General features: G+C 37.4%; 1 protein-coding gene across 1 annotated transcript; it reads right to left on the reverse strand.

Moving 5' to 3' along the window:
• Positions 1-284: 284 nt before the first annotated feature.
• ZBTB41 (zinc finger and BTB domain containing 41) lies at positions 285-19,663 on the reverse strand. The gene is made up of 11 exons (XM_075710506.1): positions 19,642-19,663; positions 17,633-18,868; positions 15,409-15,616; positions 14,581-14,650; positions 11,918-12,065; positions 11,097-11,226; positions 9,487-9,582; positions 8,842-8,948; positions 7,276-7,381; positions 6,175-6,263; positions 285-5,406 (listed from the first exon to the last, which is right to left on the reverse strand). The coding sequence occupies exons 2-11, from the start codon at positions 18,753-18,755 to the stop codon at positions 4,763-4,765; spliced, it is 2,721 nt and encodes a 906-aa protein (XP_075566621.1). The 5' UTR covers positions 18,756-18,868; positions 19,642-19,663; the 3' UTR covers positions 285-4,762.
• Positions 19,664-21,493: the final 1,830 nt, after the last annotated feature.

The following is a 21,493-nucleotide window of genomic DNA, read 5'->3' on the forward strand; positions in this document are numbered from 1 at the left end:
TTTAGCAAACCTTCACGCTAAAAAGCTACACGTATTACCAAAAAAAAAAAAAAAAAAAAATTAAGTGAAGCCAAGTATTTTTCTAAATAAACGTAATCTACAAAGTATTTAAAAATAAAAAGTAGAATGAGACGTGCGCAAATTGATGAAAAAGTTTGCCTCCTCTGTTTATCTTTCACGAGCTTTAAAGCTGAAAGACGTACGGACTAGTGTTTCCATGCTGTTCAAAAAAAAAAAGGGGCGGAAGTCAAAACTTAGCAAGAAATCCTGTGAAGCAAGCAATGTTAAGCAAAAGAACTTTACTTTTCCATAACAAACAAAATTACACATAGGACTGAGTACTTCTACATTTACAGTACACTTCCTAACTTTTCCTTACAGCAAAGAATTTCCCCTAAAAAGACAACTTTACTTAAAGACTTCCATCTAAAGTATCAACCTATACAGATCACATTTAAAGCACATTATTTCATATACCAGTGACAAAATATTGAGTTTATTTCACCTTATTCTTTCATATAAAAGGACCGACATTTAAACATGATCAAAATGGTTATGGGGGATTAAAAAAATTTTGCCATTGCCACCTTTAATCCATCAAATCCTTTTAAACCAACACATTTCTAATGAACCATGAAAAAGATCCTTATGGGCTTATGCAAAGTGACTGCCCTGCATTATATTCTGCCAGTGCCATTCTTCAATGCCTACCATGAAAAAACCAAAACACTGTGAGACAATATTGTAAAAAAAAAGATCACTGTGACAGTAGTCACAAAGACCTAAAGATTAATTGACTCTATTTCCCTTAAGCTTCAGTCATACGGAGAACATGCAATCTGGATCAGTTATGCATGTATGCTCAATATAGAAAAATTTCTCATCTTTTTTTATTGTTTTCAGGGAAAAAACCCTCTTGATCTACAACTGCCTTCTCAGAATTCATTCATAATTCTACATTCATGAACTTCTACACAGAAATTATTTCAAATTTAAAAACTTTTGGGTCATTTATTCCTTAGCACTCTGTAACACATTTCATGTTTGATCAAGCATGTTACGAGGTGATTCCTTTGAAGCGTTCTTCAGAGTTCTGGATGCTCTTCCACATTTGTTACTAGGGAAGTATCTTAGCTCTTTGATGATACCAAATAAATCTTTTGTCATTGCGTTCTGGCATGACCCATCTTTAAAAATAACTACCCAAATTATAATCCAGACTAAAGTAGCACTATATTTTTGAGGAAACCACAGCCTTACAGAAGATACATCATCACCATTACAATTACTGATGTTCAGCATAAAAAGAACCCATGAGAGCCATACCTCTATAGGAAAAGTGTCAGTGCTCAAAGAGGAAATTCCAATATAAATAAATAAACTGAACATAACATCCACTTCAAGAATTAAAGGCAGTAACCTAGTCAACAACCAGAAGTTTGTTCAGCAAAAGTACAGAATTCAGTGTTTAAACAGAATGAGTGCAGTAAGTTCTCAGAACCACGTAGCAGTTTAGAGTACCAACACGGACTCCACTCTTCTCCCCAAAGGTCAGCATGTGGAAAAGACCAACTTTTTGCAATGTGCCACTGATCATTCTTTAGAGATATTTTTAAGAGATACCTGCTTCTTCCTTCTTTGGCAACAAACAGTCAACTGAGTCAATGACTGCCAGATAAAACATAGCCTTTATTCTAAAAGCACCCTCCAGATCAACAGGACATGCACTCTTGGATGAGTACATATACATATTAAAATGGAGGTACCAGACACCTAAGGAGTTTTGACCCATGCAGCTGTGAGGTGCAGATCTCTGCCCTTCAACACTAGTCCTCTTAAGAGGAACCGTCCTCCATCAATCAGAGATCATCTCTTTCCACCTACCAAATGAAGTACCAGTCCATGAAAATTTACTTTGCTCATATATGAATTTTAAATAGATGTAAAGCCGTAAGAATTATAGCTCATGATATTAAAAAAATAAAAACTATGTATCTACCACATAAGCTTTCCTATTTTCCTTCACTGTCAACTGGCAACGATCCAGCCTGACCAGCAGGTAAAAACACTAACTAGTAGGGTTATCTGCAAACAAAAGAATGCCAAAGAACTAGTAGGTCATTTTTTCCAGGAATGACTAGTAATTCTGGTCACCCAAACAGCAAAGATAGCGCTCGTATTTTCTGAAAAACGAGTCCTTTTATAGTCTGTTTCTTGTTGGGCACCCAAAAACATGAAGCCCTTTGGAAGATATTGACCTTAATGCTTTCTGAATAATCAACTGAGCCAGAGAAAAAGCCATTATTCAGAATATACATATAAAAGGCACAATCATGAAAGAATTTTAAAAAGGACATTATCAAGTAAATATGCTCCAAATTCCATTTTAGTATTTGACTAGAGTGCCTTCTGAACAGACTGGATTTTAAAAGAAAAAACTAGTTACCAACTATTTTTAAGCCACTGTTTTGTCAAAATCCTACAATACTTTTTTCTACTGTAGGACAGAAAAGACAAGAAATAACAGAGTTAGGCTTTTTAGTCTGAGAACTGCACTGACACCATTGATGCTGGGTTATTTTTAACAGTACAAATGCTGGAAATCATGTGTCATGTCCACATGTGGTAATATGAATATGACACGACACATACATGTTGACTTGAAAACTACACATAAAACAGCAGTTTTCAAGCCATGGAGTGTAAAGATGACAGAAACAGTTTCATTTTGAAAGGAGATGAAGTGAAGGTGGAGTTAGAAAGCAGGAAGGGTAGTACTTGATAGTGTCCTTTCACAAGGTGGCATTCAATGGCCTTATTATTGCTGTATGTTTGCTAGTATTCAGCATCTTACCAGATATATTTACAGCATGTCAGGCTGAACATTCCCAGAGCACAGCTCTAAATTTTACTTTAGAGATACAAACATAGAACAGTTAAACATATGTAGTCCTGTTTTAGAAACTGAACTTTTAAAGTTTAGGACTTCTATTGTGCTTCTTTGGCTAAGTCCTATTTAAATATCGATAACACTTAAAATTCTATAACTCTGCCACTATTTAACAGCTAACAGAAATCTTTGGTGTGTTTAGGTTAAGAATCCATTAGGGTACAAGCTTCAAAATATGAACATTCGGGCAGCTCTGGCCCCTCTCCTGCAAACCGTTCAACACTGAAGTAGATGAGGACTAACAGAATCTAACACCAAAGTATTTGAATAGGATTTAAAATGATCCGTGCCACTTAGAGTTTATAGAACTGTGATGTTAAAAGAGCTTTTCACCACAGATCACTTGTGCTCAGGTCATTGGATAAATTTAACAGTTACAATAATACACAGACATCCAGTTTCCCATTTTAAAGTTTCTTCAAGATAATAATTTAAGAATACGGAAAACTGGGAAAAATTTTGCCTTAATATGTAATTCTTGTGAGGAATAATGAGGATTATAAAATCACTTCAGATACCTTCTTTGGCATAATATTCACCAAACAAACACAGAATAATTAATTTTAAAGTAGGCTTAAAATAGAAAGCTTGATGAGGTTAAATTATACTAGATTTCATCATGAATTACACTAGACATGTAGTTCAAACTGGTTCTTTTGGAAAAAACCCTTACGTCTAGCAAAGAAAAAGCTAAAGATAATTAAAGACATAAAATACTCTCAAGAGTTTGACTTTGTTTTATAAACACAGTACAAGAAAGTGAGAAACAAAACAATTTCATTAGCAACTCACAAGAGATTTGTAATTACTGATTATTTCTTTTTTTAAATAGAAGTTGAGTACTGTTCTGGAAATAATAGCCTTTAAATTTCTTCTCTATCACAGATAGCGTGAAAATGGGCATGCTAATGTGGGACCCTGATATAATTTATACTCTTAACAAGGATAAACCATGCCAATCCTTTATGACTATTCATAGATTAAAATGACCTTGCAAATACTCCCACTTCTTTCAAAGTTAGAGTGTGGGGCACACTTTAGAAGACGAACAAGACGGAAAAAGCAAGAAAAAATGCAAATTAAAATTATATAGGACTAACTGTAGAAAATTAGACAATACCATTGTCTAGATCTGTCCACATAATCCAATATTAGAGATCAAGGAAGAATTAAGAGGCCAAATTTAGGCAGCCTAATTATACTCAGGGGATCACCAAACACCCTGTTTAGTGTCTTCATAAAATACCTGAATCACTTTTCAGAAGAATCTAGTTCCTGTGTCCATTGGCTAGGCTCCAGATTCTGGCAGACTTTAAAACCCTCCAAAAATGCCTGAGGGTTCAAGTAAAATTACATTTTAATTTCTATGTGAAACAAAATTCAAAGTTTGTGGTTTATATCCCTGCCTGCCCTTACAACTTTTAATGAATTTGATATAGTCCTTAATCTCCCAGAATGCTTTCTATTAGACTTAAAACATTCATTCAAAGTGTGATGCAGAAAGGCAATTTTTTTTTAAATTAATAGACAGATACGTAATTATTTTTTATCCACTATCCTTAAAAGATATTTCAGAGCATAATTTTTAAAAGACCATCTATAAGATTTTAAAAACTCTTAAAATCACAAGACTCTCTCAGTACACATCAAAATGTGCCTAAATGTTCAAATATTATGTAAACGAACCTGTTTTTCCAAAACTATGCAGAAGACTCACGAGTCCAAATAAAATATAAAATATAAATCTTAATTGCCATATCAGCCTTCTGTTGGCTAATGGCTTAGTAAATTAGGTGGAATGTTATGGTCTGATCATGAATGTTCATTGTTTGAAATATTCTGTACAGTAGGAGCTGTATCTAGCCCCAGCAAAGTTCCAAGATATGACTGGTCTCTAGGATCCAACATTTGCTCAGGCCTTACAGGATGAACAATATTGGCAGGTTGTGGAGTAAGAGTATATTTCTCTAGAAATGATAGATCTGTTGCTCGTTGATAATCTGTCTGCTCAGGTTGTGGAGGAAGAATGCCATGTGACTGAGCAGTATGCTGTACTAGATCAGCTTGCGGATCAGACATCTGAACTGGTACCAGCGTCACAGGCACACATACTTCTGTAGATACATTCTGTAGCAAAGTTTTGGCTTCTGATTGATATGCTTTGGACTGTTCCACATACTGTTTAGCCTCAGTTTGGTAAACTTTGTCATCAGAGGTGTACTGCACTGGTAAGGAGACCAGCTTTTCCTCTGAAGATGATGTCAATGCCTCTTCTGCAGCCTTGGATCCATGAACATGATCAATATGATACTTCAGCTTGTCTTTTCGTTTAAATGTTGCATTGCAGTGCTGGCAATTAAAAGGTCGAGCGTCTGAATGAATAACCATGTGTTTTGTTAATGTCTTCTTAATTCTAAAAGACTGATTACAGATTTGACATTTGTAGGGTTTCTCGCCTGTAAAGACAAAGAAGAATTAGTTATTCTGAGTAACACCATGTCACACACAAATATGCCAATACATACATAGATTATGCCATAGAGACCTGGTATAGAACAATTATACTAAAAACAAAGAGCATATGTTTAGCATCAATTTTGTAATCAAGGGAGCCATTAGCAGTTTGTTTAGAAGTTATATTAGCATACCCTTCTCCTTACATACAATTGTCTCAATACTTGGGCTTTCTGTCAGGTACACGCAATCAGAACATAAACCAAATAAAAAATAACAGTCTTCAAACTGTTATGGTACTGGTATTGCATGAGCTCAATTTGTACATCTGCACATTTTGAAAGGACAATGATTTCCCTAAACATAAGGCAGGAAAAACTAAGTCAAACATCTAAGGACATGAACCTTTCCAACAGGATTTCAAATCCTTGTTTAGATTACCACTTGAAATGTAGTATTCTCTGGACCACAAAAATTATTAGGTTTGGGTAAATTTGGCGAGAACATACACCAGTAAACTAAAGGAAGAGGTGCAGAGAGCATACCACAAACCTGTGTTGAGGATTATCAATATTTCAACTAATACGTTCAGAAGGTAGCATTCAAGAATGACCAACATATTGGAAATAATAGAAAGGCTTGCTGCTTCCTGCTACTCTTGCCCTGAATGCTCAATAACCATAATGAATTAAATAATTCCATCAATGTGGATGCATAAAAACACGTTCCTACATGTTTTGTGGTTTTGTTGGGGTTTATTTTATTTTTACCTGAATGTGTCCTAAAATGCATTTCCAAACTTGATTTCCCTTTAAAAACTTTCTTACAGACTTCACACTGGTGAAACGTTGCTTTATATCTTTAAAGAAGAAAAGACATTTCATGTTAGGTACTTTTTTTTTTAACCAACAATAAAGCAATGTGCAGAGTCCTTTCTGAAATCTTAACTGCAAAATAGCTGAATATCAAAGTTTCCAAATTTCCTCACTGACATTCATTATTTCCTGGCATCTGCATACCAATAAGCTCAATTAAGATTCTTTTCAATATACAATCTTAGTCTCTGCTGAGATTGGCACTTTTATTCAAAGAGCAAAAGTCACTAAAACTTCTTTTCTGACCCCAAAAATATCCTCAAGTAACAGTTTTTGCCCAACGTCCACAAGAGGCTTTCACTTTGGCAGAATTATGCCATAAATAGTACTAGGAATGGTTTAGGTTACTGGCTACCAAGAAAACCAAAGAGAATAAGCAGATAATGTACTATACTTTCAACACAGACACATCTGTAATAGCTTCTACACAATGCTAATAAGTACAAGGAGTTAAAACACATCATTTGAAAAACAACTAAGTCTCAGTTTATTTGCAAATCTCTGAAAGGCTGATTTTTGGAGCTCAAGAATTTAAAAACCCTATTGCATTTTCAATTTATAGACATAACTCGGCTTTCAAAGTTTTTACCTACTTTCAGAGCCACTAATCTGCTTCCAGCTTCTAAAATACCTAAGCATGGCATAGTTCTCACAGTGCTTAAATGATGTCTAGTAATTCAGCCTTAACCAGTCTGCAATGACAATATTACAGCAAACCATCAATTTAGAACAACGAGACAGCTAATTGGCAGATGAAAATTTGATCCTTTTTTATGTTTTTATTTACTTAATGATGCTACAAAGAAAACACCTTGCTTAAATTGTGAAGGCAATTTTCTGACATCCACTTCAAACCATAATAATATCTATATCAAGACTAAGGTAATGGGCATGACAAACACACAGACTACTAGAATTCTGCACAAACATGCAAGTACCAACAAAATCAGTTACAGTACAGAAGTATTTACACAGTTATAAAAACCCCACACTTACTTCTGCCAAACTTTTTCTCCTAGATGAACACTTTTATAATGAACAGTAAGGTGATCTCTACGGCCAAAGCATTTTCCACATTCCTCACACTGATGCGCTTTTTCACCTACAAGGGCAAAATTCAATAAATTTTGATTAAATTTTCTGGAACTTATTAAATGTCTAAGAGCTGCAATTGTATGACATACAGTAGATCCATGTTCACAAAGTCCGCCAATCAAGCTCTTCCATACCTTACTCAGAGAAGAATCCTCTGTTATCAACAAACAAAATTCAGGAAGTAGGTTGGTTCTATCAGAGTAGGGATTTTTACCACTTGTTATATATGACTATTACTGACCGTTTATCATTTCTACAAAGAAATTCATGTTCATGAGTTAAGGGACACTTCCCCAAGCACCCACTGCATGAGAGGTACAAGTGAATGACTAGGAATCTGCTGTCTTCATTATGACCCAAAATGTGGTATCTTCAATAATTCAGGGACTTTAAAAGAGAAGCTTATTTAAACACACCAATTATTTTCATCTACTAATTTTTAGAACTTAAAATTACATCACAGTATTTATCTTTTTTAATTATCCTGATTTACATAGTTACCTTTTCCTTTTATGCTGCTGTTTAAAAGTATCTTGATTCTTTTTAGTCATCTTGAGATCTTCCACAAAGTGGCAGAATATTTCTTCTCATGTAAGTAGGAGGAGTGTGGACAGTCAAAGAATGTAACTTTCTAGAGGGGGGAAAAGCAAATAGAGTAGAAAAGAGGATTTTTTTTTTTTTTTGTACTTGAGTTTTCTAAGATTTCTTTATTTTATAGCAGACATGATTTCAAACACCAAAAAAGAAGCTGTCCTTCAAAATAAAGGCTCAGGAAGTTTAGACTCTGATCACTTTCATATTTTCATGCTGCCTAGAAAGTATTTTGCCTCCTAAAAGGCCACATTCCCTTTGGATCTTGTTCTGAAAAAGGAAAAGTCCCTAGTGAATCTTTGCTCTTCCTATACATTTGATTAACTTTTTGCTCTCAATAAAACAGAAATATTTTTTTTCTTCCTCCTGATCATCCCCATCTGGCTCTTCTCAGGGTTGACTCCCACCACCTTCCTTCCTTCCCTCTTCCCCGTAACAGAGACTTCAGAAACACCGCTTTGATGTTCTTACATTAAAGTGATCAGTGTACAAACTTTGACAGAGACTGTGACAGCTTCTTCTGTGTTGTGGTAATAATGTTTCACACAATTGCTATTAAAAAAAAGAAATCTGAACTCATTAAAAAATCCTCCTTTTTCACTTTTGCTTTTTTTAATTATTATTTTTAAAGCAATTCACTGTTACATGTTTTTGACTGTCCCTCGGCTTTCTATGTTAACATGGAGGAAACACTTGGCTTTTAAACCTTGAAAACATGTAAGACTAACCCTACTTTAGTAGACCTTAAAATAGTGAGAGGAACTTTTATCAGGCCTAAAACATTGCATGTACTGAAAAAAAATCCTTAATTAATTTTTTATTTGATCTTATTTCAAAATAGTAATTTCAAAGCTAATTTTCAAAGGAAATGCCTACCTGAGTGTATTTTTTTGTGTTTTGTCAGATGGTCATGTCGAATAAATGTTTTCCCACATTCTTCACATTCATATCTCTTGTCATCATGGTGGACTCTTAGATGAAGTCTGTATATTTATAGTCATAAATTTAACCATAAAATGCAATTTTGTTAACATAATCTGTACTGCTAATTCAATGCAAAAATACCAGAAAACCCAGTCTTCAATGCTTTGCACAAATATCAGGAAGTAACTTTCAGCTGAGGTATGCTTCAACTGCTCTTAGAAAGCAAGAGAGAACAGAGCTAAACTCTCATATCTGACTTTAATTTAGCAGGATATTTTAGTCCTCCACTTAAATTTTCTCTTTGAATAACAAAGGTGCAAAAGTTTTAGATGTGGAAGAAATTCAACTTTGATACAAGATTTGTACAGGATTCTGTCTGTGTTTAAACCACTAACGTCTTGTATTAAAAATTAAATGACTTCTTGCAGGTTATTAATATATTTTCAACACAAGCATGTTTAAAGCATTTACTAATGCTCTCAGAGTTGTAAAAAACCAAAACCTATACATTACGAAGAATTATGTTAGTAACATGAATGCATATATATCACCAAATGAGCAAGACAGTTTAGCAGCCTATTTAATAAAAATCTGTACCTGTAAGAGCTTCCATGACGAAAACTCTGCCCACAAATACTGCAAAGATGAGGCTTCTCTCCACTGTGGATTCTCAGATGTTCTTTCAAAGTTGTTCTGTTTAACAAAGGCAGTAAAATTTATTTTTAAGCAATGTCACTGTCACTTAAAAGTGAAACAGACTATCAGTTTCTCAACTTCTTTAACTCTGATGGATCACAACTTATCCAAATAACTGCATCAATTTATTCAGATACACACACATATACATACACTCAAAGGCAGTATGGCAACCTGTCTACTATTTACTGAACCAGCTGGGTCTAGAAACAATATAAGCAAAGAAACAAAACATTGTCCCAACATACATTTGGACAACATACATTAAAGAAAACATCAATTTTGACACTATTTTCTATGTAATAACTTCCCTGTTTCTATAAGTATAAAGCCAGAGCTTTAATGTCAGACTTGAAGGAAATCTAGATGATGGTTATTAACTTAAGTGAGCACAGAGCTTATTTAAATACATATATATTTATACACCCATACATACATATACTCTATAATTCTTACAGAGTTGAAAGACTATCTGTGTGTTATAGCTTGTTTGTTTATTATTTCATTATTGCATTAGTGCATTTTCTTTTAACACATGCATACCCTATTGACCAAACTACTAGAAAATACACACCACCAACAAAACCTATTAGGGACAAATCTTCTTCTACTTCCAGGGGTCTTTGCCAGTCATTGGAAAAAAAATAAAAAATCAAGAAAACATACTGCAGTACACAAACTCAGATCTTTTCATATTCCCCAAATAGAACATAACTAGAATCTTAATCACAGTTACTGAGATGAAGCTGTATTATGTCAAAATAAAAAAAAAAAATATAAGACTTACTGTTTCAGAACCTAAACATAAATGACCATTTGGAAAACTTAAAAAGATCTCCTTTATAAAGCAGTGCAAGGCAGCTGCACGGAAGCCATGTTAACAACCGTTTAGAATTCACATTGCTTCCTTCATACACAGAATAGAAATTGGCGGGGAGGGGAATCTTATTTCTACAGCTTTTCTGTGCCCTTTTTCTATATACTAGAATTTATGTGCCAACTTTTAGAGTTTCCACTTTTCAAAGTGCTAAATTAATATTTTTTTCCTCCATTTAGAGAAGCAGCAGCAAAGGTTGTAAAGTATTATTCCATCTTCCATGAAACCATGTTTGTAGAAGTCCAATTTCTTCTTAGTCACTCTCACCAGTGTTCCTCATCTTGTCCTCAGTATATTTACCGAAATATCTACGGCAGAATACTCTTTCCCAAACAAATGCAAGATGTCCTTGCACAACACAGGAACCCTAAGTGAAGTGAATTAGGGGTAAGACTTTCTTAATGTAGTTCCACCTCATAACTAATTACCTACAGTTGTCACCCTTAATTTTAGAGGTCATCAGAAAAATCATATGCTACCTGTGGCTCTGACACTACCTTTTTATACACTAGCCCCCTGAAATGGTCTCATTTATGTTAAACACTCAAAGCTAGAACATATTCAGAATCAAACAAAGCATGCTAAATAAAGTTCTCTGTTCTGCTGAAGTTCAAGTAGTCATGCAACTCTTTACCGTTCCCTAACAGATTTTCCACAGATGAAACATGTCCATTTTCTCTTTCCTCCATGAGTACATTCTATATGGCGTTTCAGATTTCCTGTATCATTAAATTGGCGGCCACAAATATCACAAGGAAAAGGCCCTATAAGGAGACAGACACACATAGTATTATTAACTGTCAGTTAAACCAAACAAGATGCGCAGACTGGTTACTTGTGAAAACCCTGATCAATTTACAAAGCAAAAGTTTTGTCTAACAAATTATTAAAGTTTGGTACAGTCAGCATTCTTTACTTGGACTCTGTGTACTTTCTGCTTGGATAAGTTATTTCTAATTACCTGGTATTTTGGCAAATTTCATGACTGTAAAGCAAAAATTTAGAATTAAATTCTTAGAATGTCTGAAAAACCAAATTCCCATTATATCACCAATCTAGTTCCTACCCAGTGGAAATAATTAGTAGTAATAAAAAAGTCTTTGGAAGACTTCAGGAGGAAAGAAAAAGGCCTTTGGAAAAATTCAGGAATAATCTGGCTCCATAGTTGAGAACCATTTTCATGCAAAAAAGTTTTAAAATTAAACTAACCGTAATTCTTCTTTCCCCCAAAATTTTGCATTTCTTTAGGTACAATACAATGCCTCAAAAAGACAGGTGAACAGAAAAGTAAAAAAACAACCAACACAAAAACCCCAAACAACTCCCCCACAAAACTGGAAAAGAGAGAACTGGAAAAGGAGATGGGGTGGAAACCAGACTGATCAGGACATACAATGGCAGAGGAAGGTTTTACTTTAAATCTATTGTTTACATGTCAGAAGGAGGTTTCTATACCGAGATGGAATTTTTCTTGATGTTTCAGTCTTGCAAATCGGGATTTAAAGTGCTCTTCACAGTAGGTACACTTAAAGGGTTTATCCTGAGAGTGAAGGATCATGTGCTCTTCCAAATGAGGTCTTCGAGTGAAAGATTTCTTACAAATCTAAAATGATAATACACTTTGTCAAAGATGCATCAGTTATAACCAGATTTCTTTTCCTATTCATAAACTCTAACAACTCTAACAGTTTAGTTAATCTGCTCTTTGCAGCAACGTAAGATTAAACACGTATTCTTCAAAAGCATGCTCTATGCCAACATGTAAAGCTTTGCAGTCAACATCAAAAAAACCTGTATTCTACATAAACCCTAGTGGACTGCACTATGTAAATTAGGATGCCGATCCACGGCAGCGTAAATCGAACTACTGCCAACCTGTGCATATAGTTACATGTTCCACCCCCCGTTCTTTCTACTGACTCCAGCCCTTACCAGACTCTTTTCCTAGGGTGCTTCAACACAGTAACTGAGCAGAAAATAACGCAATGGAAAAGAAGCAAATAGCTTGGGCTTGGTTTTGCATGTTGAAACAGCTCTGTTGGACTGTGGTAAAGGCTGTTGTAGTACAAGCTACCATAGAACTAGTCATACCTGTTCCTTTATTTCTTCTGGGAAATTCTCTGACAGCATGTATTAAAGAGAAAATGCTAATACCAACAAAGAAATGTAACTCAAAATATGTTTTAGAGATACAGAACTTTTGCAATGTTAAAATTATGTAAGCAGTTTAGTACTGTTTTCAGATTAGCAGTCATTAAAGTAAGCATGCAGTTCAATTACAGAATTGAAGCCACAGCTCAAATTTAGACATTTAAACTAGATATTACAATTTAACACCAGAACATATGTATGTTTTACCATAAATTAACACAGTGCTCACTGATTTCACTGTGAAACTGTTGCCATTGTTTACAATAGCTAAATTTAGTACCTAACTCCCATATATTAAACTGTGCAGTTTCTTAGAGCATACCTGAATAACACTCTTTTAGCCTCAGAAAATCAGAAGCAACAGCTTTATTTGTTTAAAAACTCATTAATGTTAAATATACGTGTAAGAAAATCCCATACCTGTAAAAAACATAATACCCTTCTTGCTTTTCTTTACTATTAATATGCTATTGTTTCTGTGAATTTGCTCATATTCTTCAAGAATTAAAGTATGGTCACCAAATCCTGTTGTTCACACATGGACTACAACATAAACCAACAACCTGAAGAAATCTTGCAACTTATATCTGTGGCACCTCAGCCCTCAGAACATACTAAACAACCTGAAAGCAAAGTCACAGCTCCTAATGGTTCTGCTCATTCTCCCACTGCTATAAAAGATAAAATTCAACCCCTGCCTTCAGTTCAAGTCCATTTTCAATGCACATGAGCAGTACAAAAGCAGTGGTTCACTTGTTAAAAATTTCTACTAACATAAATTTAAAATTCTCAAGAAAACAAAACAAAGCAAAACCACAAAGTGGAGTTTACTCTGGCAAGAGTACTTTCCGAGAAATGACCATCAACAAGATTGCACGATTGATTTCCACTATTAAAATGTTTCTTATCTAGTAACAAACAGAATCTGTAATATGTTCACACAATATAACTTCATCTGGAAGATAACACCCTTTAGTCAAACATGTAATACCTCCAATCATGGTACCATCACCAGCAGAATGAACACGACAAATTCCTACAGTTGATATCTCCCAACCTCCTACTATATAAGTGAAAGTTCACAAACAAAGCACAATTAGTAATTATGCTACAGCACCTACTATTAGAGACATACAGGGGCATACAGCAGTTTGCATAAACAAAACAGCTGCCTTGGAAAAAAGAAAAAGTAATCTGATTCCCTTAAAAAAACCAACAAAACCCAACATTTGAAACCTTAAAACATTATTTGGCAGCAGAGAGATAGAGAATGGAAGTTCTACAAACTCCTTTTCTACAGTAGATGTAGTTTCACACACATACCTCTCCTGGGGAATATCGAGGAAAGGACTCTATGATTTTACAACTAGAGATAAATTTAGTAGAAATTTGCAACTCTGCTGAGGCGCATATGCAGCTAAATGAGAAAGTTTATATTTAACATATATTTTCCTCACTATTGAGAGAGCCTTCCAAAAAAGTATACTTTATGGTCAGTGTTTGATGTGCACAATTAATAGGAGAGCAAATACTCTGTTTTTAAAGTATTCATAACACTGTGCTGGCTTTGGCTGAGATAGAGTTAATTTTCTTCATAGTAGCTAGTATAGGGCTATGTTTTGGATTTGTGCTGAAAACAGCATTGATAACACAGGGATGTTTTCATTATTGCTGAGCAGTGCTTACACAGAGTCAAGGTCTTTTCTCCTTCTCACCCCACCAGCGAGCAGGCTGGGGGTGCACAAGAAGTTGGGAGGGGACACAACTGGGACAGCTGACCCCTACCTGGTCACAAGCTGTACATAAAGTTCAGTCTTTAAATCAGCACAGGAAGAGCAAATTTATACTATCACTTACAAAGCTTACTGAGATTTCACAGAAACACATACCATATTTTCACTTAAGTATTCAAGTCACAAAACATAGTACCTGTACGAAAAAAACAAAAGTACTGAAATATTACTTACATCACATTTCCAACCTTCACTTTTTGTCTTCTTGATAGAAAGAAATTCTTGTACATTCTCTGGATGAAACCTAGGAGAAAGACAGAAGCTGAAAGTAGTTATAACTTTCTAAGATGAAGATCACCCAAATACTAAATATCCATTTCTAAACTTCATGTGTCATGAAAGTTGATCACCAAACCAGCAGAACAGCATACTGATAATTAAACAATTCTAAAGGCACAAGTAACTGGAAAGCAGTTGCCTATAGACTGCTGTAGAATCTCGTATGACAACTGGTAAGACAGAGGACAGTTTCAATTATAATGCTTTACGGATATTCACAAAGAAAGAGAAAAAAAAGCAGTATGTAAATAATAATACCTTATAATTAGACCTGTCATAAACAAATCATTCACCTGAAAGAATCTGCATGGTAATAGTCTATCCATCTACTATCATCAACAGTATAGCATCAACATTTAAAACCAAAGAAGGTATTTTACCCTTCCTCCAAATTAGAAGCAACACAGGTAATTATTAAGACTGTTGTGTTCTGAATGACTGTGCTAGCTAATCTGAGCATTCAAAAATTTATAGTAAAAATCTATGGAGAACTCCAACAGAACCGCTATTCCTATTTAGTCAGTCCCTATGCACTCCTTATGGCACTTACAGCAGGTTAGTTGATACTGCTAATCCCTGTATCTTTTGAAAAGATACTTATTTGAAAAAAACAGTTATAGAAATAATGCAGAATATGCTGTGCACATACATACATTTATTTTTGCTTTTGAACTGAAAAAACCCGATGCTTCAGAAATGCAAGACAAATTTGCTCATACTTGCCTCTTCACATGCTTCGCTAAAGTCTTTTTGCTTGCATGGAGCTTATTGCAGTAGGGACATTTGTGTTCCTTTTTATGAAAGTCAGTATCACTAGAGTGTTTCTTTCTGTGCACTGTCAGGTTGGACTTCGTTGAATAGCGCTGATGACATATATCACACTCAAAAGGCTTCTCACCCGTGTGTACACGTGTATGACTCTCATATTTGCCTACACAACAACAAAAAAAACTGTTAGCGTAAACTGTAACAGGTATCACCTACAACATACACATTTGGGGTTTGTTCTGCAATATGTCTCTCAAATGTGGTCAAGCTCTAAGTACCTTCCACAGACTTCTAAAGATTTCTACTGGTTTACACCACTGAAAACTGCACGGTGATTGCATATGCATTTGATCCAAGGTTCCTCCACACACTTCCATCTCAACTATTTTTAAGATAAAGAGTAAAAATAAAAGGGCTCTGTATTACTGTTAAATCTGTGTGAGGGTTACAAGTCCCTCTTGTTCAACCCTACAGCATACTCTGTTCTTAAGTACTGAAAGTTATACTATTACTCTTCCATTACACTGATTGTGAAGTACCTTTTCAGAACACGGAACAGCCTTGCAACAAATTGGTATTTTTAAGGTACTTTCAAATAACAAAACACTGAATGAATGATACAGACCCTTGCAAATTGTCTATATTTGGGACCCAAGATATTACCATAAACAAAAATACTACTCTCCCATTTCTTTCACACTGCTTATATTCTCTCTTCTGTTTGCCAGTTTTTTTTTCTGAGGATAGAATTCAGTCCTACACTCAGGATCTACCTACCTAAAGTCAATAGCAGGCTCTCTGCTTTGTACTAGATTTTTTTTTTTCCCTCTGTGGTATATGCATCATACTTCTGGGAGTTAGATTAAAAAAAAAAAAAAAAAAAAAGTACTATAGCTCCTAAATTTAAAATACAAGTCAATTGTCTACAGTAATGCAAGCTGTATGTATCACTTGTCTTAATGCTATTTCTCATGTATTTTTTGAGCACAAAACTAGAATTCTAAGTCATAAAGTGCAAAGAGAGAAAAGGGTTTCCAATGTGTGCAAACCCAAAATGTACCATTACAACCCTAAATACTCACAAGTCATTTATTTCTGCACAGTAGCCTTTCAATATTAATAACAAAGCTCTCAAATTCAGAAAATTTCCTATGTTGCTTTAATTTTAAGATATGGCATTACAAGTACAGTTAAGTTCCACATTTTTAATGTTAAATAGCTTCTGTGATATAATTTGTCACCTTGGAAAATTCATTTCACCTCAGCAAGCTATGCACACTGTGTGTGAGCGGGAATTAACACACACACCAGCCCCACCCCATTTTCATAAACTCCTAAAATTTCAAAAATAATGAAAGACAGAATGTGTCTCATAAGAACACCAAAAAATGCCTAACACTATGAGGAACTGTTTCTTTCCCAATTCCCATGATTGAAAGGAAATCAATACCTTACATGACCAAAATTCAACCTTTATTCCAGTTAAAGAACACCAAAATTCTGGAGTACAGTAATAATTTACTTTTAATATGGGAAAGGAGGACAGGAAAGCTGGAATTTTGACTCTTCTGTTATCCCAAGTAACTATACACCCAGATTTGACTGTAACGTAAACAGTCCTAACAGAACAGATTAAGCTAACGAAGTATTACTTGGTGTTAACTACAGACCAGAAAAATCAAGCTAGAAGTCAGAGTGACTAGGTCCTAAACATCTACACATCATGTAGAACAGAAGAATTTCAGGCTGTTTGACAATGGTGCTGTTTTACTTCAGCAATGACAGCTTTGTTACTTAAAACTAATTTTGCAGAAAATACAGTACAAGTTTCAGACTTCATGCAATTTATCATTTAATATCTTGCTATATTTCCCTCCTTTTTCAATGCTGCTTTTACATACCATGCTAAAAAACAGAATCCAGAGCAGCAAAAAGAGAAATAAATTTAGCTTTTGCAAATTTTAAAAATAATGTACTCAGTTCATTATTGAAACTCTTTAGCACCACGGATGTAACAACTTAATACATTCAGGAAAATTAGCAGCATACTGGATCAGTGAGACGATCCAGAAATTCTTATCGTCACTCTCCAGGACAGAGAAAAAGCTCAGTTTATTTCCCATACAAATAGCACCACCATATGGTAAAAAGGAATGAGATCAACCTAACTTGCTCTTACCTATTCGATCAAATTTTTTGTCACACTTGGGACACTGCAGTAGTTTTTTGCTACTGCTTTGAATGATGACTGGAGCTAAGCCTTCAGGAATATTTCCCATTGAATCAACTACCTCAGAACCCTCTTCAGTATCATTCTGTTCTTTTTCACTTTGTTCTTCAGACTCGGAATCTTCACCTGACATTCCCTCTTCCTGTCCCTCTTCATCAGCATTGCATTCACTTTCACTGTCTTCAAATTCGCTTCTATCAGATATTTCCTTGTCAGAACTGACTTTCTCCAAATTGCTGTCAGATGCATCACCACTTTCATTGTCACTGTTACCAAATTTAGCTGGACATTTACGGTTTCTTGTAGAACGTCTAGTGGAATAGTCGGCCTTCTCAACCATTTTTAACCCATGTTTTCTTTCCAGTGAAAGCGATCTGTGGGCTTTAGCCAAATGATTTTCTAAGGACTTCTTGTAACAGAAACTTCGACCACAAAAAGTGCACTGATGACTATTTAATAGTTTACCTGTCAGTTCATTGAGTGTTTCTACTGGTGTAGGTGCATCAGTTACCACATCAGTCTGTACATTAGAAACACTTTCGTTATTTAGTAACTTCACTGCATCTATGATATCTAAAAATTTTGCTGCTTCCAGCACTAACGGAATTTCATTTTTATATACAAAAAATTCAGAGGTGTAGAGAAACTCAAGCAAATGCTGAAAGACAGAATGAGTTACATGATCTAACGTGACAACATCAGTGCTTGGATTTTTGCTCAAACAGGCATGAAAATAACTACTCCCAACAGCCACTACAACTTTGTGAGCACTAAATTCTTTTCCTTCTACAATTATGAGTAAATCACAAAATGACGGATGTTTCTGTCTATCATCATTTAAGTACTTAAGTAGATTTTTGTTATACTGCAATGAGCTTAGGAGCTTTCTTTGTTCTGATGATGGTGAAAGTTCTTGGGAAGATTCAAGCTGATCTGCAGGAGCTATTTCTGCAGACTTTGAGACAATTTCTTGTGCACAGTCTACTACAAGAATCTGTTCTGCAGTATCTTTCTCGTGGCCAAGATGAACCTTTTCGTTTAGATTTGCAGCGAGCCGTCTCCTTTTCTTCATTGCAGAAGTGCAACTTTAAAATCAGGAGCTTCATAGGCAACTGGCAAAAAATTCTCGTGAAGACTTGATTCTCCTCCAGATCTTAAGAAAATACGTAACGGTAATTTCATAATCTGCAAAAGAATTATGATGAAAATTACTTAGGACTTAAACTTCACTTCTTTTTTTACTGATGGGTTTTTTGATGTATTTCGCTCTTAGTTTTATCTACCCTGCATAGCTTAAGCTTTTATTAAATTACTAAAATCTCACGACTTCCCATTCCAGACCATGGCATAGCGCTGCTCGGAGCAAGTGCACTGACGCCACCTATTATTAGATCTACACAGACGACTGAGGCTGGTGTTGCTCGTCTCCTAGGCACATATAGCCTGTGAAATACTCCGGGATCGACGTACGGTATTGCTGTTGTTATTATTACACCGAAGCGGATTCGCTTTCCGTTTAACCCCAACACGGCAAGCCAACCCTTCTGCTTTTCCCACCGGGCGCCCGTCCCCTCGGGCCAGCCCGCTGACCCGCCCGGCGCCTGCCAGGGCGGCGGGGCTGCCCGGGCCGCCCGGCGCGGCCCTCTGCCCGCGCCTGTCACCGCCAAGTGTCAAGTCCGCGGCCGGGCTCCCACCTCCCTCGGCCCGGCCCGCGGACGGTGCCTTTGTCCCTGCGCCAGCAGGTCCGCCGCGGAGCCGAGGGCCGGCCCGAGAGGGGCCCTCCGCTATCGAGCGCGGGGGCAAAGAGGGCGCCCCGGGCCCGCCCCTCTCATCGGGGCGGCCGCGAGGGCCCCCCCCTCCGCCCCTGCCGAGCGGGACATAAAATGGCCGCGCACCCCCCCCGCCCCCCTTCCCCGGCTCGTCCCCTCCCGCTGCCCCGGCGGGGCGGCCTCACGCACCTGCGCGGCGCCGGGCGTTCCCCGGGGCCCGCTCGGCCGCTAAACGCCGCTGCACTCCGCACCCGCAACCGCTTCCGCCGCTTCCGGGTCCCGGCGCCGCGCGCAGCCTCGCTCCGAGCGCCGGCGTGAGGGCGGGTGGCGGCGGCGCTTCTGAGCATGCGCTAGGGCGGCGGCGCGGCGCCCCCTGTCGGCGGGGCGGGGCGGGCTGGGGTCTCACCGCGGGGGCGGCCGGCGAGCCTCCCGCCCCGCCCCGCTCCGCCCCGCCCCGGGCCTGGCAGCAGCGCCCTGTCCCCCTCCTGCCCCTCCGCGGTCGGGCCGCTGCCGCCGGGGCCGGCGGAGGCCTGCGGGGCGGCGCCGGGAAATCGCCGTGAGCGGCAACCGTAGCGGGGCTGCGAGGGGGGAGCCACTCGTGTCCGTGCCGGGCGTTTCTGAGCGCCCGGTCACCCGTGGCCTCCGCAGAGGTTCAGGGAGGGCAGCGAGGCAAGTTTATTGGTGCGGCCGCCGCCGGGCAGCCGTTAGCGGCCGGCCTCCCTGAGGGCCCGGCGCGGCGCGGGGTGGCCTGGGCCCTGCGGCGCTGCCAAACAGCTGCACCACCGCGCGCGCCCCCGTTCAGCCGAGAGCTTAAAAACACTGCATAAAAGCAAGGAATGTCATGCTTAACCAGCCGTCCGTTACAAAAAACTCGGAATTTCCACGCTGCCAAGAGTTTTCCTCAAAAATACTATTTTGCGTTTGTCGTTTACTCGAGTGTTTTGAAGGACTTAACACACGTGCTTGCGAAATTGCCAGTTTTTGTGCTTCCCGGATGGCAAAAAGACAGCAGACCCGCGGCTGCCCCACGGCTCGGGCGAATATCCACTTGGGGGTGCAGTTCATCAGCATATCAGAAGATGTTCATCTTTCTATTAATTATATTTTCAGCTTACCAAAGGTAACTAAGTGCTGGTGACAATGTGACACTGAAAATGAGCTGGTTTCTCTGAGAGTTTTAGAGAAGAACTGTTACGTTAATGCAGGATTAAACTTTATTCCACGGCATGTGTTCTGTATTTATGACTATGATTTGTAAATTTACACTGGTTGTCACTTAGAATAATAAACACTGTGTGACTTTCAGGTTTTGCATTTTTCAATAAAAATACTGAAAATTCTCAAAGCATTTCTTACCTCCTGATTGTTGCCATACTGTCTGTACTCACAGCCCTCATGCATTTTAATTGAAGTCTACAGTTATTTAGCTTAATTGTTTCACTTTAATAGTACATTAAAATCATTATGTTTTAATATTCAGTTATTTCAAATAATATTTTAAGTAGTATCAGTTCTTTCAATTATTACTTCTGAGGTGAAATGGTAGCATCAGTAAGTAATAGCAATCAATATCACTCTGGTTTTCTTGCATTGAAGGCAAAAATCTACTTATCTTTGGGGCATCTGCTCTTTTAGGATGTTGCCTGTGCTTGCCCAACTTTCATTTCTATAAAGTCATAGTTAAGCTGTACATAAACCATAAAAATAAGTCTCTCGATTTAGTTTTGCATGGAAAAAGGAAGTTTTGAGAGCCAAGCAGTGTAAGTTCTAAGCTGAGCCTTACATTTCACTCTAATCTGAATGGCAAGTTCATAAAAACATCATTTAGCCAGGTTCCTGGCTTCTTGGGTCTCAATGTTTCCACAGCAAATATCTTCAGGTTGGAAGTATAAAGCTATGTGCTTTATGGGTTTTCATGAGTAAAAGATATAAGGAAAATGCAACCTTGATGAGAAATATTTTGCCAGTGAGTGTAACCAAGCTAGGAAACTGTTCCGTGGAACAGGCCTGAGACTTGCTTTGTTGTCACTGTACTGTAGTG

The sequence above is a fragment of the Pelecanus crispus genome, chromosome 5, assembly GCF_030463565.1.
Source record: "Pelecanus crispus isolate bPelCri1 chromosome 5, bPelCri1.pri, whole genome shotgun sequence".
Lineage (NCBI taxonomy): Eukaryota > Metazoa > Chordata > Aves > Pelecaniformes > Pelecanidae > Pelecanus > Pelecanus crispus.

Bases quoted from the DNA above. Each gene is read 5' to 3' on its own strand.
- ZBTB41 (XM_075710506.1), bottom strand. From the start codon at position 18,755: ATGAAGAAAAGGAGACGGCTCGCTGCAAATCTAAACGAAAAGGTTCAT. The intron at 14,651-15,408 runs GCAAGTATGAGC...TCTTTCTCCTAG, and splicing joins TTAGCGAAGCATGTGAAGAG to GTTTCATCCAGAGAATGTAC. The intron at 8,949-9,486 runs GTACAGATTTTT...ATAAATATACAG, and splicing joins CGTCATGGAAGCTCTTACAG to ACTTCATCTAAGAGTCCACC.